Raw genomic sequence first — 25,589 nt, 5'->3', positions numbered from 1 at the left:
TTGTTGCTCAGCTCTGCTGCCAAGGATAATAGGTAAATGAGTGGGGCTGGAAGACAGCTCAGTGGTCACTCAGCATCTTTGTATATCACAAAATATACTTCTTTTGAATTTTTTTTCTTCAAACACTGGGCAAGGTCCAAACCATCCTTAGTTCCAAGGTGCTACAAAACCAGACAGGGTGGAGGCGTCTGGCTTCTAGGCCATGAAGTGGCTAATTCCTAGGTCAGAGCACAGCTTGAGAGAGGCTGATGGCCTGGAAGCTGGGAAAAGGTGACAACAGACTGTGACCAAGAAGCTCCCATCAGGCGAGTTCAGATGAGGCCTAGAGGGGCTGAGGGGCTACCTCTGGAGAGGAAAGGGATTGCACTCAAGGAAACCAATCACTGCCAGCACTTTAAAGCTTTAGCAAAGGCTGGGCCTATGGTCTTCCCTTATTTCTGTAATGTTAGACCTCATTCTAGTAGGATGTGATCACAGTTCAAAGCCAGCTAGGGCAGGAAAGTTTATGTAACTCTTAACCTTCAATTAACTTCCAAAAATCTAGGAGTATTGTGCCAAGATTGTCCCATGTTCTGGGAATGACCTCCTCCCCCCTTGCTCAGGGCCCGTGTATTTGAACCCCAGGTGGCAACAGCTTGATGCTCAGTGGTTAGACACCTGAGCTCTGATTAATCTTAAAGCGACCAGTGGTTTGAGTTACCAAATAGCCAATCAGGTGATTTTAACTATGGAATTCCCCTATAAAAGTTGTGTAAAATCCTTGTTCAGGACCTCTTAGTGTTGTTGGTTACGGGTATGCAGAGGTCCAAGTCTAGACTCGTAATAAATGACCCTTGCTTTTTAGCTTTGACTGTGAGTCTAGGCCCTGAGTTCAAGCCTGAAGACTGCATTAAAAACAAAAAAACCCAGCAGGGCCAGAAATCTAGCATGCATGAAGACCTGGGTTTGATTCCTTGGTACCACATACATAGAAAAAAAACAGAAGTGGTGCTATAGCTCAAGTGGTAGAGCTCTAGCCTTGAGAAAGCCCAAGGACAGTGCTCAGGCCCTGAATATAAGCCCCAGGACTGGCAAAAAAAAAAAAAAAAAAGCTTTATCAAAGCCTGTTTACATGCACACTGCTAATTATTTTTTTCCATGAAAACAAACTCCACCCTGTTGGCACTTATTTGTGTTATTCTAAGTCATTAAAAGCAAGAAATGGCATTTTCTTTTTTTTTTTTTTTGCCAGTCCTGAGCTTCGGCTCAGGGCCTGAGCACTGTCCTTGGACTTTCTCAAGGCTACAGCTCTACCACTTGAGCCTCAGCACCACTTCCGGCTTTTTTTTTTTCTATGTATGTGGTACCGAGGAATCGAACCCGGGTCTTCATGCATGCTAGGCAAGCACTTTAACCACTAGGCCAAACTCCCGGCCCGAATGGCATTTTCTTAATAACTCCAAGACAAATACTATTTATTAACACAAGCTGCCTTTGCACATAGAATCCAGTTTCTCCAGGTCTCATCTTATCTGTCTTAAATTCCACAAGTGGGAGCTGACTCAACTGGGCGGGCCAGCGCTCTGCCTCTTGGCAGGGAAGGTACAATTACACTCAAAGTAGGTTGGTAAATATTTAAGGGCTTGTTTTCTGAAAAAAGACACATATGTAAAGAAGTTTTATTTAATTTTTTTAGGACTTGAAGGATATGTGACATACAATTCATAAATTAGCACAAATAGTCTCCATTATAAATTCCACATGGCAGAATGTTTTCAGATTTTTGTGGAATGCTTCCATTCATAGATAAACAGTTTGCACACCAACTATAATTCAACTAAATAAGACAATGAATAAATGCTTATTATCCAATGCAGCAAAGAAGCTGCTTGTCATTGACAAATGAGTGTAATTCTGACACCAATGCAAATGAGTAAGAGGAAGGTGAAAATGTATGCTATAACTTCATTCATTTGCCAGTAACATGATCGGCTTGTTTTCTGCATCATAAAAAAGTTGGCAAACAGCTGAGTATTGGTGGTTCATGCCACCAATAATAAGTCCTACCTACTCCAGAGGCTGAGATCTGAGGAGTGTAGTTCAAAGTTAGCCAGAAAAGGGAAGTATACAAGACTCTCATCTTTAATTAACCACCAAAAGGCCATTAGCAGAACTGTGACTCAAGTAGTTAAGCATAAGCCTTAATTTTTCTTTGGTATTAACTTCCCACAGTGAGCAATTTCAAGCTACCAGAATCAGGGTTCTTGAAGAGATCTGCAGTAGGCCTCTGTTCTATCGTATTTATGCCATACAAACAGCCTGTAAAGTCCTAAAAAAATAACAACCCTCCCACAGCCCACTTGTCCACCAGGGTTCCTTGGGCTTCAGCATTGTCACTGCTCTCTATGCTCTTCTGTAAAGTTAGCTATGAATCAACACACTTGTCTCATCTCAAAGCCATTTCTCAAGGTCACCTGAGAATGTGTAGGACAAAGATTAGCTTCTCCATAGGAGTATAGCCCTCTGGCATTTTCTTTCTGTGTGCCAACAGAACACATGGACACAGGAATGAGCAGGAAGGAGCATGAGAAATGAGCTGGTCCAGGGCTGAGTCGTGGCTCTGTGGAAAAGGACTTGCCCTGCATGCGTGAGGCCTGAATTCCATCCCCTCCCACCACCACAGAGAAAACAAGGCTCATCTAAGCTTTTCTCATTTGACACATGAGTTAACCCAAGTCTGAGGAGGCCAATGGACACATTGAAGAGAAACAAATTTGGCACACAAAACTAAATGTTTATGTGTAAAACGGTTCCAGGGTGCTAAAGTTCCCTCCCTCCCCCATGTGTCACAGTGAGAGAGCCATGGCAACCGTATTCCACCTGGGGATAAGTGAGTCCCTTCCTCAACAGGTTTCTCACTTTGTACTGTGGAAACTTCTAGCTATGCTTTCGTGTGTGTGTGTGTGTGTGTGTGTGTGTGTGTGTGTGTGTGTATGGCTTGAACTTAGGGCCTGTCCTTGAGTATCTATGTTCAAGTCTAGTACTCTACTACTTGAGCCACAGCTCTACTTTTGTTTTTCTGATGGTTAATTGGAGATAAGTCTCATGGACTTTTCTCCCTGGGCTGGCTTTGAACTGTGATCTACAGATCTCAGCCTTCTGTGTAGCTAGGATTATAGGTGTGAGCCACTAGGTGATTTCTGGCGGTGTTTCTGTTTTATTGCTAGTCAGTGCTAATTAACTTTTTCTTTGTCTTGCTTTTTCATGAAAACAATGGTACTGTGTATTATTCTAAGTCTTTGAGAACAACAAATGGCATTTTCTTAATTACTCTAAGACAGATACTATTCACTAACACAAGCTGCCTTTGCTTGTACACTCCAGTTTCTCCACAGTTCTTTTCGGCAAGATCTGTCCATTCCAAGAGTGATCAGTTACAAGCTAATGGCAAATAAACAAGACAAATCCTGGTGTTCAAGCTGCCAACCCGCCAGCCCACTGCAGAGTTAAAAGGATATATTTTACACCTGGATCCGAGTAAACCGTTCTTTCAGGTTCTTGAGAAATACTTACCCAGAGATAAGAAAAATTCCCTTGGAAATGTGCTTCTAGCCAATCTCGTGGGGCTGCAGACATTCGTCTTCTTCTCTCCTCCCTGCTCCGTCCGGTTCCCCTTGCTGTGACAAAACGCCTGCCATAAATTCACTCAAAGAGGGAAGGGTTGTTTTGGCTCACAGTTTCAGTCACTGTTTGCTTGGGGCCTCATTTCTCCCACCTTCCCAAAGGTTGATCACATGATGTTTAAGATCCAGACCATACAGCCGAGCACTGGTGGCTCACACCTGTAATCCCAGTTGCTCAGGAGGCTGACATCTGAGGATAGGGGTTAAAAGCTAGACAGGGCAGGAAAGTTCAAGAGACTCTTCTCTACAATTGACTACTAAAAAGCTGGAAATAGAGGTGGGGTTGGGGGAGAAGATCCAAACCACACTGCACTTTCTCTTTCTGCTATGAGGGAATATGAAGTCCCTCCACGGTGTCTTTAGTAAGGCAGTGTTGAGGGGGCGGCACCTTTAAAGAGGCAAGGCCTATGGGCAGTGGTAAGTGTGAGGGGGGGACACAGAGGGTAAGAAAGTACTTGTCTTGGGAGATTCAGTAGTTCTCAAGAGTCTGAGATGTAAAACAGGGACCTTGATGCCCACATCTCTCTCCTGGCTTCCTATTGGACGATGGACTCAGGTTAAGATGCAGGTTTTCCCAGCCTTATGCCAGCCATCATCCACACAAGTCAGCATTGGTGGCAAAAGAGATAGCTGCTTGGTCTTGGGCTTTCAGATTTCAGTGCTAACAAAGGTTCAACAAACCTTTTTCTCTACTTTTTTCCTTTTTTTGCAGTACTTGACATCAAGCCCAAGTCCTGGGCATAGTAAATATACCATCCCTGAGTTACATCCCTGGTCCACTTTTAAACAATAAACTTATCAACCCCAGGTATTTTATTATAAAAGTAGAAAGCAGACTTCATTTCTTTCCTTCTCTACCTCTTCCTTCTGTTTTAATAACAGAAGGCTGTACTTTTATCTGAATCCTATAGGTCCAGATATGTGTAAGTTCAGAATATATCAGAGTTTAGAGAGGTAACAAGCTCATATAGTGTGTATTTGGACTCTGTCTCCAGTGGGTCTCCACAAACTCTCCACCATCAAGCACAACTATATTTTGCAGCAAAATGTAAAATGCAATTATGCACAGCCTCCTGTCAGATCATTTCAGGTCAATTTTATCACAGAGTTATTTTTAAAGGTTTATATTTAAAGGCCTTTGGGGCCTTTAAAAGTTTCTGAATAAGGAAATACAGGAATGTAATGAAGAGGTCCTTGTGTTTCATATATTACGACTGTTCTGTGTCCAATGTTTTCTTGACCCATCTTCAACTTCATTTGTTCAAAGCGACTCACTCTTGTGTTGCCCTCCAGGGAGACATCAGCTCTATTCTGCTCTGGTCTTGCTTTAGTTGTAGGAACATACTGCTTTAGCGTCCATCAATCTGGATCAATCAGATGTCCACCAGTGGACTTGGTAACTATTCACTTGGGTCCCATAAAATGTAGCTTTGAAATTTAATATGATGGTGGGTGCTGGTGGCTCACATCTGTAATCCTACCTACTCAGGAGGCTGAGATCTAAGGATCATGGTTCAAAGCCAGTCCAGGCAGGAAAATCCATGAAACTCATCTCCAGTTAATCACCAGAAAACTGGAAGTGGTGTTATGGCTCCACTTGGTAGAGTGCTATCCTTGAGCAAAAGAGTTCAGGCACAGAGCCCAGGCCCTGAGTTCAAGCACCATCACCAACACCACCACCAACAAAAGAAAATAAACTTAAGCTGAGGCTATTAATGGTTCTGAAAAATTGTATTATAAAAATATTAGGGCCGGGGGAGTGGCCTAGTGGTAGAGTGCTAGCCTAACATGCATGAAGCCCTGGGCTCGATTGTTTGGTATCACATACACAGAAAAGGCCGAAGGTGGTACTGTGGCTCAAGTGATAGAGTGCTAGCCTTGAGAAAGCCCACGGATAGTGCCTAGATCCTGAATTCAAGCCCAGGACTGGTAAAGAGAGGGGCGGGAGAGTGGAGAGAGAGAGAGAAAGAAAGAGAGAGAGAAAGAGAGCGTGAGCTTGCTTAATGCACTCAGGGCTTAAATGATCATTCTTTAAGTGTCTACTTGTAGCTAGAGGATAGCCCAAAGACATAGAAAAGAATAGTAATAATAAAAACCATACAGGGTAAAAGGAGGCAGAGATAGGTACAGATTCTGGATTGCTATTTATTATCTGGTACAATGGTAAGAGGTCAGCTCTAGCACAGCTATTTGAAAAAGTTAAATCTCACACACAAGTGCTACTTACCAAAATACCAAGAGCCATGCATCATGTCTGACCCAAGTTGCTGCCTCACAGAGCAAATTCTTACATGGGAGCTTCAAAAAAAGATCAGTCAAACATCTGTTTGACTGGTCCGGTGCCTTACAGCCCAGGAGACTCTTTGTCTCACCAATTCAGTTTTCAGGGTCTCTCACATTTCCTCTTTTTCAGATGCACAAAAGGTTTGTGTCAAGGTTCTCTGGGTTTTATTGCTGGCAGCCAGGACCCATGGCACATGGCTGGGGTAGAGTTATGGGGTGTGATTTTGTTTGGTGTCTTCAGAGCTTCTGGATTTTTAAATACAGCTGTGAGAGTTTCCTTAGGAGCTGTACATGGAAATCTGCAGTCATCCAGACTGTGCTGGACCGGTGAGGTCAGCGAGTGGGCAGGCGGCGCCGCTTGCCGCAGGAGCACAGCAACGGACCAGCTCCGGAGGAGACCGTCTCGAGTGACAGAGCAGGGGTGACACTGTTTACAAAGAAGTGCCTTCTTTACCTGACTCGTGTAACTGTAACCACTCCGTCCATCACCTCTATTAAAAAAAAACAAATCCCAGCGCGCTCCGGACGGCCCCGCGCCCTCGTCCGCAGGCACCGAGGGCGCCCGAACTTGTCCAGCCTGGGACACAGGGCCGCTAGGCGCGCCTCGAGTCCGGGCGCCCCGGCAGCCTCCCCGCGGCCGTTAGCCCCGTGGCCCGGGGCTCGGGCCCTCGCCGGCCCCCGGGGGTCGTGCGGGGGTCCCCGCGCGGACACGGCCAGCCCCGCGCCCCTGCGGGAGCGGTCGGTCCCGAGCCGGGAGCGGTGGGCGGGCGGCGCCGTCCCGGGGTCTCCACACTGCGTCTCCAGGCCGGGCCTCCCCCGAGGCCGCGGCGGGGATTCGGGGCGGGTGCCGTGCCCTTGCCGGGGTGGCGTGGACGCGCCGAGGTTGGGAGTGGGCTCCGGATCGAGTCCAGACCCCCGCCCGGCTCGTGGCCGCGGGGACCCGGGCGGGCGCCAGGCCTCGGGTGGGCCGCTGTGATCAGAGAGCCGCCGGCCCGGGAGGCGTGGGGACGCCCTCGAACCCCGAACCCGGTCTCGCGCGCCCGGAACGCTGAGACAATGCGGCGCGCCCGGCGCGCGGCGGCCTGGAGCGGCGGGCGGGCCGGGGCGCGCGCCGCCTTCCTTCCTGCAGGCTCGGCTCCGCTTCCCCGCGGCTCGGCGGCGGCGAGCGCGCGGATTGGCGCCCGGCTCGGGCCCCGCCCCGCCCCCGAGGGCTCCGCCCCCCGCGGGCCCCGCCCCGCCCTGAGGACCACGCCCCCCGCCCCGGTCCCGGCCCCGCCCCTCTCCGCGGGAGGCGTCCGGGCCCGCGGCTGGGTGGCGGGCAGTTCCCGCCGGCTCTGCGCGCCGTCCTCGGGGCTCCCTCGGTGAGGACGCGGCGGCAGCGGTAGCGGCGGCCCTCGGCGCGCGGGCGGGCGGACGGCGGGCCGAGCTGCGGGGCTGCGCGCGCCCTGCTCCCGCCGGCGGCCCCGCAGCAGCCGGCCCGCGCCCTGCGGCGGCTCCCGCGCCCCGCGCTCCCCTTTGTCCGCGGGTCGGAGCGGCGGCGGAGGCGGCGGCGGCGGCTGCTCCCCGGTGCCCGCGCGCGCCGCGGCGATGCCGGACCAGATCTCCGTGTCGGAATTCGTGGCCGAGACCCATGAGGACTACAAGGCGCCCACGGCCTCCAGCTTCACCACCCGCACGGCCCAGTGCCGCAACACGGTGGCGGCCATCGAGGAGGTGAGCGGCGGCCTCGGCAGGGCGGCTCCGGCCGCGGGGACCGCGGGGACCTCGGCGCTGGCCCCGCCGCCCGCACCCCGGTCCGCACCCCGGGGAAACTTTCCGGTCCCCCAGGGCGGCCGCGACCGGGAGCCCTGCGGGGAGCAGAGCCCTTTGTTCGCGTGGAGGTGGCTCGGGCTGAGGCCGGACGGCCACCCTGGGCCTTTCGGGGACCCCCTTCCCGCCCTCTGCATCCCCACGGGCTTCCGCGGGCCCGGTCCCCCGGCGCGGCCAACTTCGGCCTCAGTGGCCGGCGCCGCTGCGAGCCGGGGACCCCCGCGAACCCGGGCGGACCTCGCCAACTTGTTCCGAAAGTGAGTCGGGGGGGCACCTGTGTGCCCCGGGTGCCCCCGCAAGCCGCCCAGGCCCTCCGCGCCCCAGCCGTCGGGGCCGCCCCGGGGACCCCGCCGCCCTGGGATGGGGTGGGGGGCTTGGGCGGCTCCCGGGGTACCTGCGTCCCACCTGCCGGCCCGGACCGCGTCCCCTCCCCAGAGCCCGCGGGGTCCCGGTGCCAGGAAAGTGAGCTCGCAGTGCGCAGTCACGGTGGGCGAGCCGCCAGCCATCGCGGGGCGAGCCGGCCCTCGGAGCCCAGCGGCGCGGCCGGGCTGCACGTGAACGCAGCCCGCCGCCCGCGGAGCGCAGCGCGCAGCCCCGGCGCGCGGGGCCCTGCCGGGCCGCACCCTCGGCCCCCGCGGCCTTTACCTGTTAGGCCGAACGCGCGGCTTCAGCCTCGGCGGCGTGGCGGGCCCCGAGCCCGGGGACCCCGCCACTCAGGCGCCGCCGCGGGGAGCCGGGCACGGCGTCCCCTTGGCCGGTGTCGAGCTGAAGTTTTCACAGTGGGGATGGTCGTCGGTGGGCTGGAGCTAATGGGAGGAGGGGAAGCCCCACGGAGCTCTCAGTCACAGCGATGACATTCGACATTTCCCCTCTGCTGGAACAAAGCGTCTGCCGTGAGGAAGGGCTTGGAAGAAACCTAGGAGTGTTTTTCCTTAGTGGATTTTTATTTTTTTTCCATGGTAGACATAAACAGTCAATATGAGGCTAAATGCAAAATCGCAGATTCAGCGTTCTGGATGCTGAAGCACAGCTAAGAGCATGCCTCGCTCTCCCTTTCCCTCCCCGCCCTGCCTTTGGCAGAAGAGAGCTAGCTGCAAGGAATGATTTTGGAGAGGGTTCCGTGGTCTACGGAGAGCAATGCATTTTACTTTTATCAGTAGGGCCTAAAAAAACCAGGCCTTTCCTTAGGGGAGGTGGGAATGGAGTGTTCTTTTTCTTTTTTTAACCAAGTACCAGTTGAAAAGCAATAACAAAATATTCACAGTGCTTTAAAAATACATCATTAGTAATGCTTATAGAAGCCCTTGCCATTAAAAAAAAGATTAGCTAAATATTGCTAAGGGAAGGGAGCTTCGTGCAGGATGGCTTTCCAAAAGCTTGATCGTATTTGAAGTTCTGTTGCATTTCGCACTGTAGTCTGTCAGTTAAATATTATTAACACTGGCAGATGTTAGCGAGCCAGGCAAATAAGAATTGCTATTAAAGTTGGCATACTCTCTCTCTCTCTGATTAATTTTGGTTTTCAGTGATGAATCCAAAGCTGCTTTTGTATGCTGTGTGGGAGATTACTCTAGCGTTCAGTTACTGAGCAGATTAAAGAGAAACTGGATTTGGTCATTTTGTTAAATTGCAAGCCTGCTTCATGTTGCCTGTCAGTAGAGTATGGAAGCAAGTCTCAAAAGTGGAAAAATGAAAATCATTGCAGGGTTATCTCACTTCAAGTAAATCCAGTACACATGTTATGATGACAGCATGCAAGAACTTGGAATTATAACTAAATTTGAAAGTGTTTACTTTCCAAGAGAAGTCAGCACGGATTGCTTTAATTAATGCATACCTCCCAGGGTATTTAATGTTCAGTTCCAGTACAAAAACATGTTCTGTGTCTACTGTAATTACAAAGTCCCACAATATTTTGGTTTTAAAGAAGCATCTACTTTTTATACTAGGATGAGTCTTGAGCATAATGTAACAAAAATTATGCATTTAACAGAAATAATACAATTTAAAATTGGTAAGACTTTAGCACTACATTTGAATGAATTAGATAGGAATTTTAAACTGATTTACCTTGGTAAAACTGTTGATTTCCAATGGAGGTTATGTCTGTCAACAACCATTTTCCAAATGAAATGTTGCTTTTTTGAGTTGCATGCCTGTAGTTAAAGTATTAGTAGCTGGCTACCTGGTGACTGCCTGGTACTACAAATCTGTTATCTCTAATCCCTTTGCTGATTTATAGATGAGGAAGTAGATGCTGGGAGAGGTTAAAGAAGTTACAAAAGGTTATGGAGCTAGTGAGTGGAATTTGAACTTGGCTTCGTGCTGTTTCCTCTCAACTTTTATTTATTTATTTTTTTCCAGTCCTGGGGCTTAAACTCAGGGCCTGAGCCCTGTCCTTAGGCTTTCTCAAGGCTAGAGCTCTATCATTTGAGCTACAGCACCTCTTCTGGCTTTTTCTATATATGTGGTACCAAGGAATCAAATCCGGATCTTCATGCATGCTAGGCACACACTCTACCACTAGACCAAACCCTTGGCCTCTCTCTCAACTTTTAATAAGGATGTCTCTCTGGTACTCCTTTGCCATATGGTAGGTTCAAGTTCAGGCTCTGACATTGCTGTTCGTGTGGGAACTTGGTCGAAATGCCTAACATCTTGTAATTTTCCTTAGGTTTACACTGTGTCCACTTGTGAGGATTATGGCAGGACGCACAGCACAGGCTGGAGCAGACAACTGGTTTATTAAATGCTGAGTGCTTACCAGGTTCTGTGGTGGGAAAGAAGGCAGGCACCCGGATGAATGGTTGAAGGAGTGTGTACATGGAAAGTTCCCGTATGTCTTACTGCACACATACAATGTTTAACTAGTTTGCTGTCTTGGCAGCAAGCAAGAACCATAGCTGTATTTTAAAAATTTCACTCGGTGATTACTCTCTCTCTGGATGGAGTAATTATTTTTTTGCATAGCTTTAGCAAAGTTAGCAAAGAGAAAATAAGTAGTTGTGGCAAAAATCTGAAAAGTTAGCTTTTTGGAGGAGGGGTAGTCAGTCATGGGGCTTGAACTCAGGACCTGGGGGCTGTCATTGAGCTCTTTTGCTCAAGGCTAGTGCCCTACCGTTTTGAGCCACACCACCACTGGAGATAAGAGTCTCTTGGACTTTCATGCCTACTAGGCTGGCTTTGAACCAAGATCCTCAGATCTCAGCATCTTGAGTAGTTAGGATTACAGGCGAGAGCTACCGGCAACTGGCTAAAGTGCATTTTCCTCCTCCTCCTCCTCCTCCTCCTCCTCCTCCTCCTCCTCCTCCTCCTCCTCCTCCTCCTCCTCCTCCTCCTCCTCTTCTTCTTCTTCTTCTTCTTCTTCTTCTTCTTCTTCTTTGCCAGTCCTGGGCTTGAGCTCAGGGCCTGAGCACTGTCCTTGGACTTTCTCAAGGCTAGAGCTCTACCACTTGAGCCTCAGCACCACTTCCGGCTTTTTCTATGTATGTGGTACTGAGGAATCGAACCTGGGGCTTTGTGCATGTTCGGACAAACTCCCAGCCCTTTCTTCTTATTTTGTCTTAGCTTTTTTGAACCTCAAGGCATTTCTAAATATTCTCAAAACAGGAGAAAATTGTACCCAGACTTGGTGTTTTCAGTTAGGTTCTCTTTAATAGCATCATTCATTCAGCTTTGCTTATTTGGCATTGATGTAGTTTTAAAAATAAATTCGGTGTTGACTCCTCTAAGTATTAAAATTTAATCTACTTTCTTCCGGGGCCATAATTCTGTACTGTGTTATCCTTGGTTGCTGTGGCAATCTCTTTGCTGTCCCTAGCACAGGGTCCTCGATGCAGCAGGAAAACGAACATCTGGGCCAGGATTCCCGTGGGCTCTGTTGTCCGTGGCAGGGGTCAGACCCTGTCCAGCAGTTGTAGTGGGAACCAGGCCTTGTGTATGCTCAACAGTCTGGTGGTTCTGGGCCCCAGCCCTTTGTGACTTGTTTGTAAAACAGCTTCTCACAGATTGTTGGATCTGTGCTCAGGAGAACAGACACCCTGGCCCAGGGCATTTGTGTTCTTGGAAGTGAGCTTTCAGGGGTTACCCAGGGCCATCTTTTTTGTGCTGTTCCGTCTGAATTTGGAACATTTTGAGTCAGTTAAGGGCAGAACTTGTCTTCTTCAGCTTCTCTCTAAGGGTCAGCAGTAAAAGTTCCAGGACCACTTCCTTGTGGGCTCCAGGGCCTGTCCTTCATTCAGATGAAGGGAAACCTCTTTTGCTGTTAGTTTTAGGGATTAGAACACCAAGAGGAAATTCATTCTCTCAGTGAATGAACCTCCTGTCTAGAGATAGAAAAAGGCTGGCTGCTCACTGCACTGACCTGCTGGGAGGCTGTGTGCTGGCTGGTGCTGGTGCATTTCATCCTGGAGCACTGATGGCCCTGGTAGCCCCTGGGCCACCCTAGCCTTCTTGAATGTGCAGCTGCCACCTGTGGTGACTGTATTGGACAGTGAAGGTTTCTGTTTTGTTTTTGGCTGCTCCTGGGATTTGAACTCAGGGCCTCGGCACTGTCCTTGAGCCTCTTTGTGCTCAAGACTAGCACTCCATCATTTAAGCCACAATGTAGTTTATTGGAGTTCAGAATCTCACAAGGACTTTTCTGCCCCGGCTGGCTTTGAACCATGATTATCAGATCTCAGCCTCCTCAGTAGCTAGGATTATAGTTGCGAGCCATCACTTGAAGATTTAGAACATATTCATGGTCACAGAAAGTGACTGGCTAGTGTAGACCTGTGTAACTCTGAGATGGTTTATGAGCCCCAGCAGTCACAGGAACTAATTAGAAATCCAGAGCCTCTGGTCCCACCTGGCATTGGAGAGGCACTGTTCAGATTGTGAGCTCACCTGCCCCTCACAGTTGCCTGGGGCGTCTGTAGACTGGAGGAGGTTGGCCCCACTCCCTAAAGTTCTGATTGATTGTTTTGTGTGAGGGCTGGAGGCCTCCACATTCTTGGGCTCCTCCCAGCTAGGGGTGATAAGGACTGATAAACAGGTGAATAAGTAAAGCCAAGCTTGCTGGTGATAAGAGCTGTTGGGATAGACATGCCTGCTGTGGGGATGGGAAATAACTTTGGAGGTCAGGAAACTGTAATTAGGAAAGGCCTTTTCCTGAGTGAGGTTTGAGCTTACTGCCAGGCAGAGGACACCAGCCCCGGGAGACAAACAGAACCAGAAATGTGGGAATAAGTGTAAGATGGGAGCAAGCGGTCTCAGAGCTTGTGGCATCAGAAAGAAGACGTGTGTCCCAGGCCAGGGCGAAGGGGAGCCTGTCAGAGCGATGGGCAGCGCCTGGTCACTTACGGCATTGCCTGCCTTGAGGGGCGGGGTGGAGGGTGGAATTTGGAGGGTTTTGAGCTGGGAGTGAGGTAGGTGACTTACATTTTCACAGTTTCTAGGTGGCGGTTCCAGGGAAAGTAGACGAATGGAACATGGGAGAAAAGAGACCAGTGGGAGTTGGGGGGCTGAGGATGGCAGTGTGGCTGGCAGTATCTCTGTCTTGAGAAGAGAGGTGATAGTCTGTTACTGCTGTGTGCTGGTGGTGTGGGGCTAAACAGCAGAGCCTCTACCCCAAAGGAATGGGCCTTGCCTGGCCCCCTGGTGAGGCTGGCACTGCCCTGTGTTGCACTGTCACCATCGAGGCCATCCATGTGCCGAGCAACATGGCTGGTATAGAACTTGTGTTGGGCCCCATCCCAGATAGCATTTCATCTTGCTGTGGTCACTTAGCAAGGAGGGCAGAAGCCGGGCTTTGTGGACTGGGCAGAGGACAGCTGGCTGTGGCCTGGTGTTTCTGGGGAGCTGATAGCAGGTAGCACTCCAGTGAAAGACCTGTTTTGTTTTGTTTTTGGCAGAGGTGGTGGGTGGGGATTGAGCCTTGCTGTGTAGCCTGGGGCATTCTCCAACCCACGATTTTCCATGCTGAGCTCAGCCTCCTGGGCTCAGGGATTATTGGTGTAGACTGACCACCTTGTCCCTGCTCAAATAGAGTTCAATGACAAAATACTTCGAAGCCCAGTTTTTAAAAAATATTTTGAGAATTTGTGCCATGCTAAAATATGGTTCTTTTCTAATGTGGAAATATAGTTTAGCAAATACCTCAGTTATGGGGTACATTGAAAACAATACTGGGAGACTTTGTTGGTAACTCTAAGGGACATTATTTTATCTTTGATTGGAGTCCAGGAATTGCTAACTCGATTATGGTGTGTCATTTTCTTTCATAATTGTAGAAAGTGTTGGATTTCAGTTAGACACTAATGAAATGCAGACAGATGGACATCTTTTCTTCAGTCCACATTTACAAACCCACCTGGGTTTGGGCTCAGAATTCCAGGCTTGGTGGAACAATTATTTGAGTTGTTTTCTGGGGTGGTGATTGTTCAGTAAGGCTGTTAAAACTTTGTTCTGTCTTGATCCTGATTTGGTTCCAGGGGTCTTGCTGAGAAGAACTGCACCCTGAGCCAGTGTTAATATTATGAGATGCTACCAGGGTTCGGGGAGCCCTAGGGGAGGAAAGCTGTTTAGGCTCCCTGTGTGACTTCAGGGTCAGCTTCTCTGGCCTTGCGGGTCAGTCCATGCTTTGTGGTTCAGCAGACCTGCAAATTCAGTCAGGGCCAGCATCAGGTGGCCCGGCAGGGCGGCTCTTCTGTTTGCTCTTCTTGTTTGTCTAGTCTGTCCCATGCCGTCCTCAGTGTAGACCATGCTCTGGTGGAGGATGATGGTAGACTTGCAGGCCCCTACTCCCCAGGATTGTGGGGGGGTGTAGGCTACATTGTTTATAGCCAGCGTGTGTATGAGGTTAGACTGGAGGTGCTCTGCTGTGAGACTGTTTGGGAAGGCAGAGAATGGTTGACATGGAGAATGCTAGTCTTACTCTTCTCTGCCCCTCTGTCTTTTATTGGGAGTTTTTTTTTTTTTTTTTTTTTTTTTGGTGCCAGTCCTAGGGCTTGAAATCAGGACCTGGACACTGTCCCTGAGTTTCTGTGCTCCAGGCTAGCACTCAAACTCTCTACTTTCTGCTTTTTAGTAGATAAGCATCTTATGGATATTCAGGCTGGCTTTGAACTGTGATCCTTAGATTTTAGCCACCTGAGTAGCTAGCATCACAAGTGTAAACCACCAGTGCCCAGCATTATTGGACTTTTATTATGCTTCAGGCTACCTTCAATATGCTCATTATAGAGTAGGTTCATTTACTACAAAAACCCTACAAGGTCCAGAGAGGATGCCGCTTTAACAAGCTCTCAGGGCTGGGATGGGTAGAGGCATGGTGGTTCAGATGAAGCTTTTCAACATCAGTCTACTCTTTCTGCACAGTGGACCCCGTGCCTGGGAGAGCCCTGGTTGAGGCCTGCGCCAGCGCCCGCTCTCTCTCTCGGTTGGTTTTAGTAAATGGTCCCCCCTGCATTTCTTGAGTGGGTGTGTCTTCCCTGCCTCCTCCCCTCTTTCTTCTCTGCTCTGTGGGCATGCCTGGCCCCGTGGAGGGATTAGTGCAGCTCTCACTCCTGGCCAGGCCCGCCCTGCAAACAGTTATTAATGATGTCATGCCATCTTTCCACTCGAAACTGGAAATGGCTTTGTTGAAAAGATCAGGTGAGTGATGGAAACAGTGCCCTCAAATGATGGATTCCCTTGTCTTTTAGGATTTTGACTGTCTAGTTAGGCTCTTGGAGACTCTTTCCCTAGCTTCTTAGAAGAAATCACAGTATTGGAATTTAATGTTTTTAGTGAAATGGCAGTAGCTGACATTTTGGGGGGGGATTTAATTGTGTGTTAAGAAATGTACTGTGTTTGAGATTGGTTATTTGATAGCCTCTTAATCCTAGGAGGTAGATTTTGTTTCTCTCTTATAGTTAAGGACATCAGGTTCGCTTCTTAGAGCCAGCCGGACCTGTGGAGAGATGAACTGTACTGCAGTCTCCTGCCAGGGTCTGGCTGCCTGTGGAGGAGGGCTCTTTTGATGGGTTTGTGGGTGTTCTGGGTGCTGGTTGGTGGTTTTTCGACCCTCCCCCCTCCATTGGACACTCCTCATTGTTACTGACTTAGAGGAGGAGCCACTTCCTACCCTCAGGTCATCAGACACTTATCCCCAGAGGCACTTAACATCCATGGTGCTTATTAAGTGGCCTTAATGGCCTGGACTTGAGTTAAAGGATTGATCTGGTTCCCTTAGGGCTGAGTGTTCCAGAACACTGGCGGGACTGCGTGTAAAGCACTCAGGCATAGCGTTCATTGTTCCTTCGTATCAGCAAATCTGTGTTTGGCAAGGTGGCCCTGAAGAGTGACTCACAGATGTAGATGTGCGTGTCTAGGCAGACTCAGGCCAGGAGTTAGCACCCTGCTTCAAGTTACGGGACTTGAGAGAGACTGGGAAAGGAAGGGCCAATGTAAAGTCTTTGTACTGTGCTTCTCTGGGTGCCTCATCTGCCCTGACCCTCTGCTGTGCCTGAGCACTCCCTGAGTGCTCTGAGCACTGGCCTCTGGCCACTGGCTAGTCTCCTTTATAAAGCAGATTGAAAAGTTTGAGAACTCTAGCCTTTCTAAAGGCTTTGCTGCTATCTCCCAACTGTCATTTTTCAAGACCTCATTGGGACTTGAACTCAATCAGGGCCTCACATTCTCACTTAGCTTTTTTGTTCCTGGCTGGCACTCTACAACTTGAGCCATGCCTCCAGTCCAGCTTTATTTGCTAGTTAGTTGAAGATAGGAGTGTCACAGACTTTTCTGTTCAGGCTGCTTTGAGCCATGATTCTCAGATCTCCGCCTCCAGAATAGCTAAGCTGCTGTGAGCCTCCAGCGTCTGGCCTGCACCATGTCCATTCTTGCTTTACTTTTCCTGACCATTTGTGGTTTTTCAAGAAGTTAGAGGTCACAGTGAGGTTTACCTCTTCATCCGCCCCCCTTTGCAGAGGTTTTCCTCTAAATATTCTAGAGATACCATGTCCCTGAGCTAGAGATAAGAGTCTCAGGTCCTTTTGAGCCACCGGGCCCAGCTAGCTTTATTTCTTTTATATTTCTTGCTTGATTACTGGATCAGTTCTCACTCACTCATCTTTAAATGATTAATGGTTTACACGGATTGGGGCTCAGTGATTTTTTTTTCTTCTTTTTCTAGTGGCACTAGATGTGAGCTCAGGGCCTTTTGCTTCCCAGGCAGTACTGTTCCACTTGAGCCAGTCCTCTGTGGCGCAGTGACATCACTGAGTAAGGACCGGCTTTGTCATAAGCAAGTGTTTTTTTTTTTTTTTAATGTACAGCTGAAATGGCTGCATTTCATTTGTCTTGTCTCACTCCCCATTTGGGTCCTGTGTGAACAGAGAAGACGAGAAGCTGTGCCCCCCTGGGGGTGGGCAGCCCTGGTTACTAAGTGGAGAGGTCTCTCTGTGCAGGGAGGGTTGGGGGCCTTGGGAGGCTCATGGGTCACCAGGAGCCGCAGGTCTGTTGGTTCTCACCACACTGAACTCATCCCCACCAGAGTCAGTCTAGCTGTGCGTCCTCTTTCTGTAAGGGTCACCTTGATTTGTCACCTTGCTTAGTTCCCCACGAGCGATAGCTCCATCTTGGCAAAAGGTGGTTTTGAGATTCCTGGATTTTGTCTCACATGGTGAGTTCTCTTGCTGTTGGGAAGGGGTGAGGCTGTCCGCTGCTGCGGTTTGTGTGAGGAGGGCCCCTGGATCTGCTGTCATTGCAGTGCAGGGGGGAGGTGCTTTCTACCGCTCCCCCTTCTCCCTGTCCTTCATCACCCTGGTTCCACCCTTCCCTTGGGACACGGGGTACTGTACTGCAGACTAATCTCATCCCCTCTCACCTCCTCTCTCCTGAATTTTCTGTTGACTTTGACTCCTCTCCACTCACTTCAGGCCCCTTGCACCCCTGTTTCTTTTCTTTCTTTGTCTGTGTGCTGCTTCTGGGGCTCTTGAACCCAGGGCCTGGGCTCTTGTTCGACTTTCTGCTCCAGGCTAGCACGTTACCACTTGAGCCGTAGCTCCACTTCTAGCTCTTTTGGTATTTAATTGGAGGTAAGAGTCTCAGACTGGGAGTTTGGCCTAGTGGTAGAGTGCTTGCCTAGCATGCACAAAGACCCGGGTTCAATTCCTCAGCACCACATGCATAGAAAAAAGCCAGAAGTGGTGCTGTGGCTCAAGTGGTAGAGCCCTGGCCTTGAGAAAGTCCAAGGACAGTGCTCAGGCCCTGAGTCCAAGTCCAGGACTGGCAAAAAAAAAAGTCTCAGACTTTCCTGCCCAGACTGGACTGACTTTGAACCAAGTCTCTTAGATCTTAGCCCCCCTGAGTAGCTAGGATTACAGGCATGAGCCACCGGCACTGGCTCTGGTATCTGTTTAGGAGATGTTTCCCTGAGAGTTCTTGGGAGTGGAGCTGCATTTAGGGGTTTCAGGCAGATGTCTGTTTCTCTCAAGTCACGTGTATAATGACATTGAATGTTGGCCAGGTTTCTTAGCGCTCTTTCTCTCAGTTTTCCAGTACTGGGCTTATTCTTATTAATCTTTTCAAATGATTTATTATCTTCTGTAACATTTGTTGGAAGGAGCTTAGTTTTCCAAGTACATAGTTTTTTTTTTTTTGTTTATTTTGCTTTTTATGGTCAGAGCAAAGTAAAGTAGGTTTGATCAATGAGAAAGTGGCTTTAGCCATTACTAATAGGAAATCTTTTTTTTTTTTTTTTTTTTTTTTTGCTAGTCCTGGGCTTGGGTTCAGGGCCTGAGCAGTGTCCTTGGACTTTCTCAAGGCTTAGCACTCTACCACTTGAGCCTCAGCACTTCCAGCTTTTTTTTTTTTTTTCCTATGTATGTGGTACTGAGGAATCGAACCTGGGTCTTCGTGCATGCTAGGCAAGCACTCTACCACTAGGCCAAACTCCCGGCCCCCTAATAGGAAATCTTAGAGGGCCCTGTTGTATTGCTCTTTTAATTTATGAATCTCCTTAGATCTGTGATGCCTCTGTACGCTAAGCCAGTAAGGCCTATCTGTCATGTTCAGGGCTTTGTTTCGGCCTCGGAACCACCATGAACCACCATGTGAAGTATCTAGCTGACAGCCTGCTAGATTTTGGGTTGAATTAGGGAGTAGCAGTGTCAGCAAATGAGTGTTTCAGAAATTTGCCACTGTTTTCCAAAGGAAAATGTGGTGTTAGCTGAGCTAAGCTGTCAACCATCCAACATGCCTGCAGGAAGTAAACAGAAAGACCCCTGATTCAAGAGGAAAGTGGCTTCTGTAAATCCCGTTTTGTTTCTCTATAGGCCAGAGGCTGGTCATCCTCAGGCTTCCAGAAATGACTGCACAGAGAAGTAGGAGCAGCTGAGACCCAGACCCATAACTGAGGCCAGTGCAAGGGAGGGAAAGAGAATGAGACCAGCTCTGAAGGGTGAGACCAGCTCCTGCTCCAGGAGTCCTCAGGTTTCACTCAGGCACAGCAGGCCAAAATGACAGGAGGGCTCTCTGCTTCCAGGGGCTGGGAGGCATGAGATCCATTAAAGGATGTTTCCATGAAAACAGTTTTTGAAACCCCCCCTCCCCCTCAGTCCTGGGGCTTGAACTCAAGGCCTGGGCACTGTCCCTAAGCTGCTTTTGCTCAAGGCTAGCACTCTACCCCTTGAGCCACAGCGCTACTTCCGGCCTTTTCTGTTTATGTGGTACTGGAGAGTCGAACCCAGTGCCATCTTCCCAGCCCTAGCTTTTGAATTCTGCTGTGTAATTTTGAACTTGAATTCACTAAGAAAGCCACTCCTTCCTGCAGCATTTGCTCAACAAAGGTTTTGAGCATGTCTTTTTTGGGGGGGTCCTGGGGCTTGAACTTGGCCTGGGCACTATCCCTGAGCTCTTCAGCTCAAGGCTACCACCCTATCCTTGAGCCAAGCCCCACTTCAGTTTTGTAGAGGTTAATTGGACATAAGAGCCTCAGGTCCTTTTGTGCCCGGGCTGGCTTTGAACCTTGATCCTCAGATTTCAGCCTCCTGAATAGCTAGGATTATAGGTGTGAGCCACCTTGCCTGGCTTGAGCATGTCTTTGAGGATGGTGTTGGAGCCATGGCATAGTAGGTTAGGTACCTGTTTCTACCACACCTGGCCTTATGGGAAGATAAGCCTTGACCCGTGGGGGTGTGCCTGGGGAGAGCATCCTGTGAGTGGCTGTGCCCAGGTGGGAGCTCCCCAGTCTGTCACCGTGTCTGCCCCCCTCCCCTCCTCTCTGTTTGCAGTCCATGCTGGGCGGGGCTCCCATGCTTACCACGTGTGACTGAGCTTGTCCAGGGTAAGGGTTAAGAATAATTCCACCTGTGTGGTTCTCAGAAAAGGTCTGTGGGTCCTTGGGGGGTGGGGGGACAGATCAAGAGTATCTGTTCTGAAGCACAAAACTATTGGACCTGATGGGGCCACATGACCACAGGCACCCATTCTGTGTTGGGTGTGGTCCTGGCTTCTCTAGTCTATAGAGGAGAGGAGAGGGGTCTTCTCCCAGGAGGTCAGAGAGGGTCAGCATGAGTTGGGGTGGGTACGTCAGCGCAATGCAAATTATGGCAGGGCACTCCCACGTGTTTTTGTTCATTCAGCACTGAGGTTAGCTAACTACAGCCTGCAGCCTGATTTTGTATGCAAAAAAAAAAAAGGCAAGCTAAAAGTAGTGTTCACAGCTTTTAAGAATTGTGGAGAAAACCCCAAAACAAAAATCTAAAGACTGTGTAACAGAGATGTAGTATATATGGCCCACAAAGCCTTTAGTAGTTATTTGCTGTCTGGACCTTTGTGGGGAAAATAAATGTGTCCCATCCCTGGGGTAAAATCTAGAGTTTGAGTCCATGGAGATGTGTTCCAGCCAGGGCTTTTTGAGTAGTCCATGTGGCACACGGGCTCTTTTTGTACTGACCTGGTACTGGAACTGTGGCAACAGTCTTTTCTGCCCTTGGAAGTGTATGCTAAATGAAAACAAGTACTTTGCCTTTGCCTCTTTGGCTCTGCTTTGACCTCGTGAGGTCGTAAGAAAGTCCTGGTAACCAGTGGGTCAGAGCGGGGTTGTGGAGGAGGGCTGAACTTGTCCATTGGGAATTGGTTCAGGAGGTTGCAGGCTTTGGGATGGAGTAAGTGGCCTGAGCAGAGTGTACTTGAGGAAGCCACTTCAGCATAAGAGGTAGAGAGGAGGAGAGAAGGTCCCAGGCAGACCTCGGGCTCCACATAGGAGGTAGGGATGGAAGTCTGGATTTGTGCATTGAATTAGGGTCTGCATCCTCTTTATTGTGGTTGCAGAGGAAGGAACAGGGGCAAGGCAGTAAACTGTATCTACTTCTAGAATGCAGCATTAGACTTTGCATATGGCCAGGAAATAATTAACCTCCTCGCCCTTGCCCTGCGGCCATCAACTGGGGTTGGTGGGCCCGTGGTTTGTTCAGGCCGAGCATGCTCACAGGCTCTGCCTTTAAGGAGCTCTTGAGCTGGAGAGAAGGAAAAGCAGGGGTTTTTGCCAGTCTTTAAGGAGTGAATCCCTGAAACGTGCTCCATCTTCTCCCTGTTCAAAAGTAAAAAGGTGACTACCTTTTCGTGCAGTCATTGAACCTGTTCACTTACGTAAGAGCTGAGTCCTCCTTGAGCCTGTGACTGCAGTAGAGGGTCTACCTGCCATTTTTTTATTTTTTTTAATTAAAAGATTTTATTAAGACTGATTTTTTTTTACAACTTATTTCATATGTCAGGTTTAACAAACAAGTATTCAAGGATGGGATCTCTGTATGTCATCACTGGCACATCAATTTAAGAACAACATTAAAACTAAGCTGAGAGTTTGTATGTCATAGATACATATTGATCTATATATTAATGTAGCTACTGAATATACATCCCATAATAAATTTATATGTCTATATAGTTATATTTATATCTCCAAGTTCATGTCAATGACCTGACTATTGAGTTATCGCACTTGTACTGTTTGGATCTAATAGCCACATATCAAGGAGACCATGCACCTTTTGTTCCTTGGTCTTGGCTTATACCTGCCACTTCTTTTGAGCTTTTCTTCTCAAATACTGTTTGCCTTTTTCCTGATAGAGTTCTGTTTGGCCTGACTTCAGAAGCCTCTTCCAGTCTGGGATCTGTACAGTAGAAAGCCCAGCTTGCTGCCTGGCTTTGAAGTAAACTGGGGGTGGTGGAGGAGAGGAGTCAGCTGGACTGGACCCTGGTTCCTTCCCAGAGCTCTTGCCTGGCTGCCACAGGGCTCCCCTGAGTCATGTCTCTTCCCTCTTCAGTGCTGTCCCCAGGCCCTGTGTGAATGGGTGGCCGGACTCAGGTCATTGGAACCTGGGAAAACGACCTTGTGCCCATCTGCCTAAGTGCCAGCAATCCATTTGGTTGTGGTGACCTTGTCCAGTATCACCAGTGCACATTCTTTCTGCTCTTCCAGGGTCCAGTGGTGGCTGGAGTTTGGAGAGAGTTTGCAGGATATCTTGTCAAGAGCCAGCTCTGAAGTTGGGGTGTCAGCGAGCCCCTTGGATGCTTGGGGGTGTGCCTGGGGCAGTAGGGACAGGGATGCTGCCCAGCCAGCAGAGTAGAGGGAACAGCTGTTTGCGCCTCCACTCCCCAGTGGAGTATGCCTCCCAGTGCCCCCTCCCCCCTTCTGATGTGCTTTGCTTACCAGAGCCTCCACACCTTCAAGCCCTTGGGGTGCTTGGCCTCCACTGCACCTGTCAGCCCCTATGTTCTGCAGCATCCCCCCCCTCCATGAGTGTTTCTGGCCCTTACTGGATATGGTTCAGTGACAAGCCTCCTGCAGGACATCAGCACACCATTCATATGGTGGCCCTGCTTCCTGTGTTTGTGTTCTCATTTCCTGAAATTCCTTACGGACTCCTGAGAGCAAGAGCTCATTCTTCTTTTCTTTTTTAAATAAGTTCTTTTTATTTATGCAAGTCAATTTTCAAAACACTGTGTGGGTAGGACAGACCCTTGTGCACATTGTACAGCCAAGGAGAAGCCTTTCTTAGTAAAGCAGTGGCGCCCTTCATCTTAGAGCCAGTGTCTCCTGAATCAGCTCAGTATCTGATTAGAGGTACTCAGTAATCACCTTATAGAGGTTTTTTTTGGGGGAGGGGGAGTCTGAAAATATTAAGTAGTTGTACAAAAGGGTTACAATTTCATAAGTGAGGTTTATTTTTTTTTTATTTTTTATGTTTGGCCAGTCTTGGAGACTGAACTCAAGGCCTGAGCACTGTCCTTGGGCTTTTCCTCAAGGCTGGTGCTCTACCACTTGAGCCACAGCACCACTTCTGGCTTTTTTATGTATGTGGTACTGAGGAATCGAACTCAGGTCTTTGTGCATACTAAGCATGTACTCTACCGCTAGGCCAAATTCCCGGCTAAGTCAGGGTTTTTTTTTCTTTTTTTTTCTTTTTTAAATAAAACTATATGGGTATATGGTTTGTGAGTATGTGTGCAGGCACAGATACTCTGTGCTTGCAGACTTCTTTGTCTGATTTTTGTCTCCAAAAGGATTTCAAGTATTGAATGCTTCTTCTTATATGTGACTGTCTGTAAGGATGACGGGATACTCCCGTCTTGCATCAGGAGAGTATTTGTAGTCCTGGTTTCTATTAATACTGGTGGTATTAGCTGTTCTGAGGTGACGCTCCCTCCAAACAATCAGACGATAGCAAGATTTGTGAGTACAGCCAGATGGCATTACAAATGCAGGGATAATTATACTTTAAATTCATGGGGTAAATCTTTTAATGGAAGGTCTTAGGAACTCCTGAATTTTCATGTAAGGTATAATCCGTGGCATGTGTTTGATAGGGAGATATTCTTTAGCTACATAACCCATTATATGCCAGGAGAATGGAGCTTTCCTTTGAGAGTCTTGAACCCTCCTTCAGTGTTTTAACAGTGTGCTGCTGTCATCTGATAGCGTGAGTACTCGAGCTTGCTTCCTGCCCACTCATTTGGTATTATCCTTCACCTAGGAAATGGATTTGGAGTGATAGCTAAGGAATACCCAGGCTTCGAGCCTGTAATTGTAGTCCCCTGTTCTCTCTGTTCCTCTCGTTGCCGTGTTTTGATTCCTGGCTCTGCTGCATCCGTGGGGAGGGTGTGGGTGCTCAGAACAGGAGTGACTCCATTAAGGGGCTGTGAGTTGATGTCTGTTAGGGCTGGGTGAAGGGCAGCATTCTCCTGAGTACAAGCCACCATGAGGTACAGACAACTGGTTTCTTTGCATTGCCATCACTGGGGTGAGAAATGGTGGTGCCAGTGGAACATGAACTTGTCAGGCGTTCAGGGGCAAGTAGGATATGCATATGAGGGGACCACCCCAGCGCAGATTACTTCTATTGACACCTACTACATGTACATTTGTACTGCTTAGCATACATTTCCAAAAAAATGAAATGATGATGCACGTGCCCCACCGAAGCAGTGGAATCTTAGTTTGCTGAGAGGTGCACTGGCAGGCTGTTCCTGTGTCTTCCCTGCAGCTCCAGGGCCTGTCAGGGCACATATCCCTCAAGAGTGACCATCCTCCCCGCCCAGCCCCACTGCCTGCCTCCCTTCTGCCAGCTGTGATCTTTGACCTAGGAGTTCCTATCCAGACTGAAGGGCGCTGAAAGAACACTTTAGCAGGAAAGTGATGTTTGCCTTTTCTAAAGTGTGCCTTCTCTCCCCCCACTTATCTCACACCCAGGGACGGAGAACCGTGTGGGTTCAGAGGAGTCGGTTGTAAGGGAGCTAGCATGTTAGGCAAACTGGTCTGGCCTGCACACAAACCACTGGGGACTTGCAGAGTCCATTGGGACAGTGAGAGAGGGAGGCCAGAGCCTCTTCTAGGAGGGAAGCTGAAGGCAGCAGGCAGGGGCAGGACAGGTTGCTTGGAGAACACCAGAACATGCAGAGTCCTGCAGGGCTGCATTTCCATGCTTATCTGCAGATTGGGGTATGGGTTAGGACCTGGAGTGATGGCCGGTTCTGCAGCTCTGGAGCTCATTAGTGTGCATCACTGTGGCTGAGGAAGAAAATGAGTGTGGGGGGGGGAGGGAGAGGGGGAGGGGGAGGGAAGGAGGTCCTAGCCCTGCTGCAAAAGATAAGGGAGGTGCTGGGTGAGAAGCATGGTTTTGTAATTTCTGCAAAGATTTTGTCTCTCTCCATTCCTCATTGAAGGTCTGCTTGTATTCAAGCACAAGGGCATTTACTTGATGGGAAGAGAGCCCTGGATTTTAGAGTTCACAGTTTCAGAGTAAACAGACATGTAAACAAACAATTACAGATGCAGAGGCAGTTGCTATGACAACCAGAAATCATTCATAACAACCTTCAGGACTGAACAGGGCTCCTTTGCTCAGGGTCTGGCAGGGACTCCGAGAACCAGTGACAGAGCCCTGAGCAGGCTGTTGTGGGTCACTACTGAAGTAGGCTGGCAGGTTTGCCATGCGGAAGTCTGCCAGGAACCTTAGACTGAGTTTCGGGTCCTGTGAGGGCTCTGGAACCTGCAGCAGGAAAACCTGCTGTGCCTGTCTCCCCAGCAGGCCAGCCAGCGGTTAGCTTCACCGCACATAGCTACCAGAAGACTCAGCCTTCTGACAGAGAGTAGCTTCTGAACGTGGACCTGGGCTCTGCTGCTGAGATGTGAAATGCTAAATATAGCTGTGCAGCTCCTGAGTGACTCTAGATGTAGGGAAGGAAAGGAAGCTGTCTTCCCTCTCCAGGGAGGGTTGTTAAGAAATCGCCTGCATTTCTGATCTTGGGGCGGTGGGCAATGGCTGCATAGTCAGGTGCAGGCACTGGCTCTGTAGCCTGAGCCCT

At 49.2% G+C, this 25,589-nt stretch overlaps 1 protein-coding gene across 4 annotated transcripts in view; it reads left to right on the top strand.

The window, feature by feature from the left end:
• Positions 1-7,509: 7,509 nt before the first annotated feature.
• The window catches only part of Asap2 (ArfGAP with SH3 domain, ankyrin repeat and PH domain 2), a 141,923-nt gene continuing 123,843 nt past the window's right edge, over positions 7,510-25,589 (top strand). For all 4 annotated transcript variants that reach the window (XM_090337482.1, XM_090337481.1, XM_090337480.1 and 1 more), the window contains exon 1: positions 7,510-7,658. In XM_090337482.1, coding sequence (XP_090193608.1) covers positions 7,533-7,658 — 126 coding nt within the window. In that variant the 5' untranslated portion in view covers positions 7,510-7,532. The remainder of the gene's footprint in view (positions 7,659-25,589) is intronic.

The sequence above is a fragment of the Megascapheus bottae genome, chromosome 7 (genome assembly GCF_031878675.1).
Source record: "Megascapheus bottae isolate mThoBot1 chromosome 7, mThoBot2.hap1, whole genome shotgun sequence".
In the NCBI taxonomy this organism is placed as follows: Eukaryota; Metazoa; Chordata; class Mammalia; order Rodentia; family Geomyidae; genus Megascapheus; species Megascapheus bottae.
This window is presented reverse-complemented; position numbering and strand designations above follow the sequence as displayed.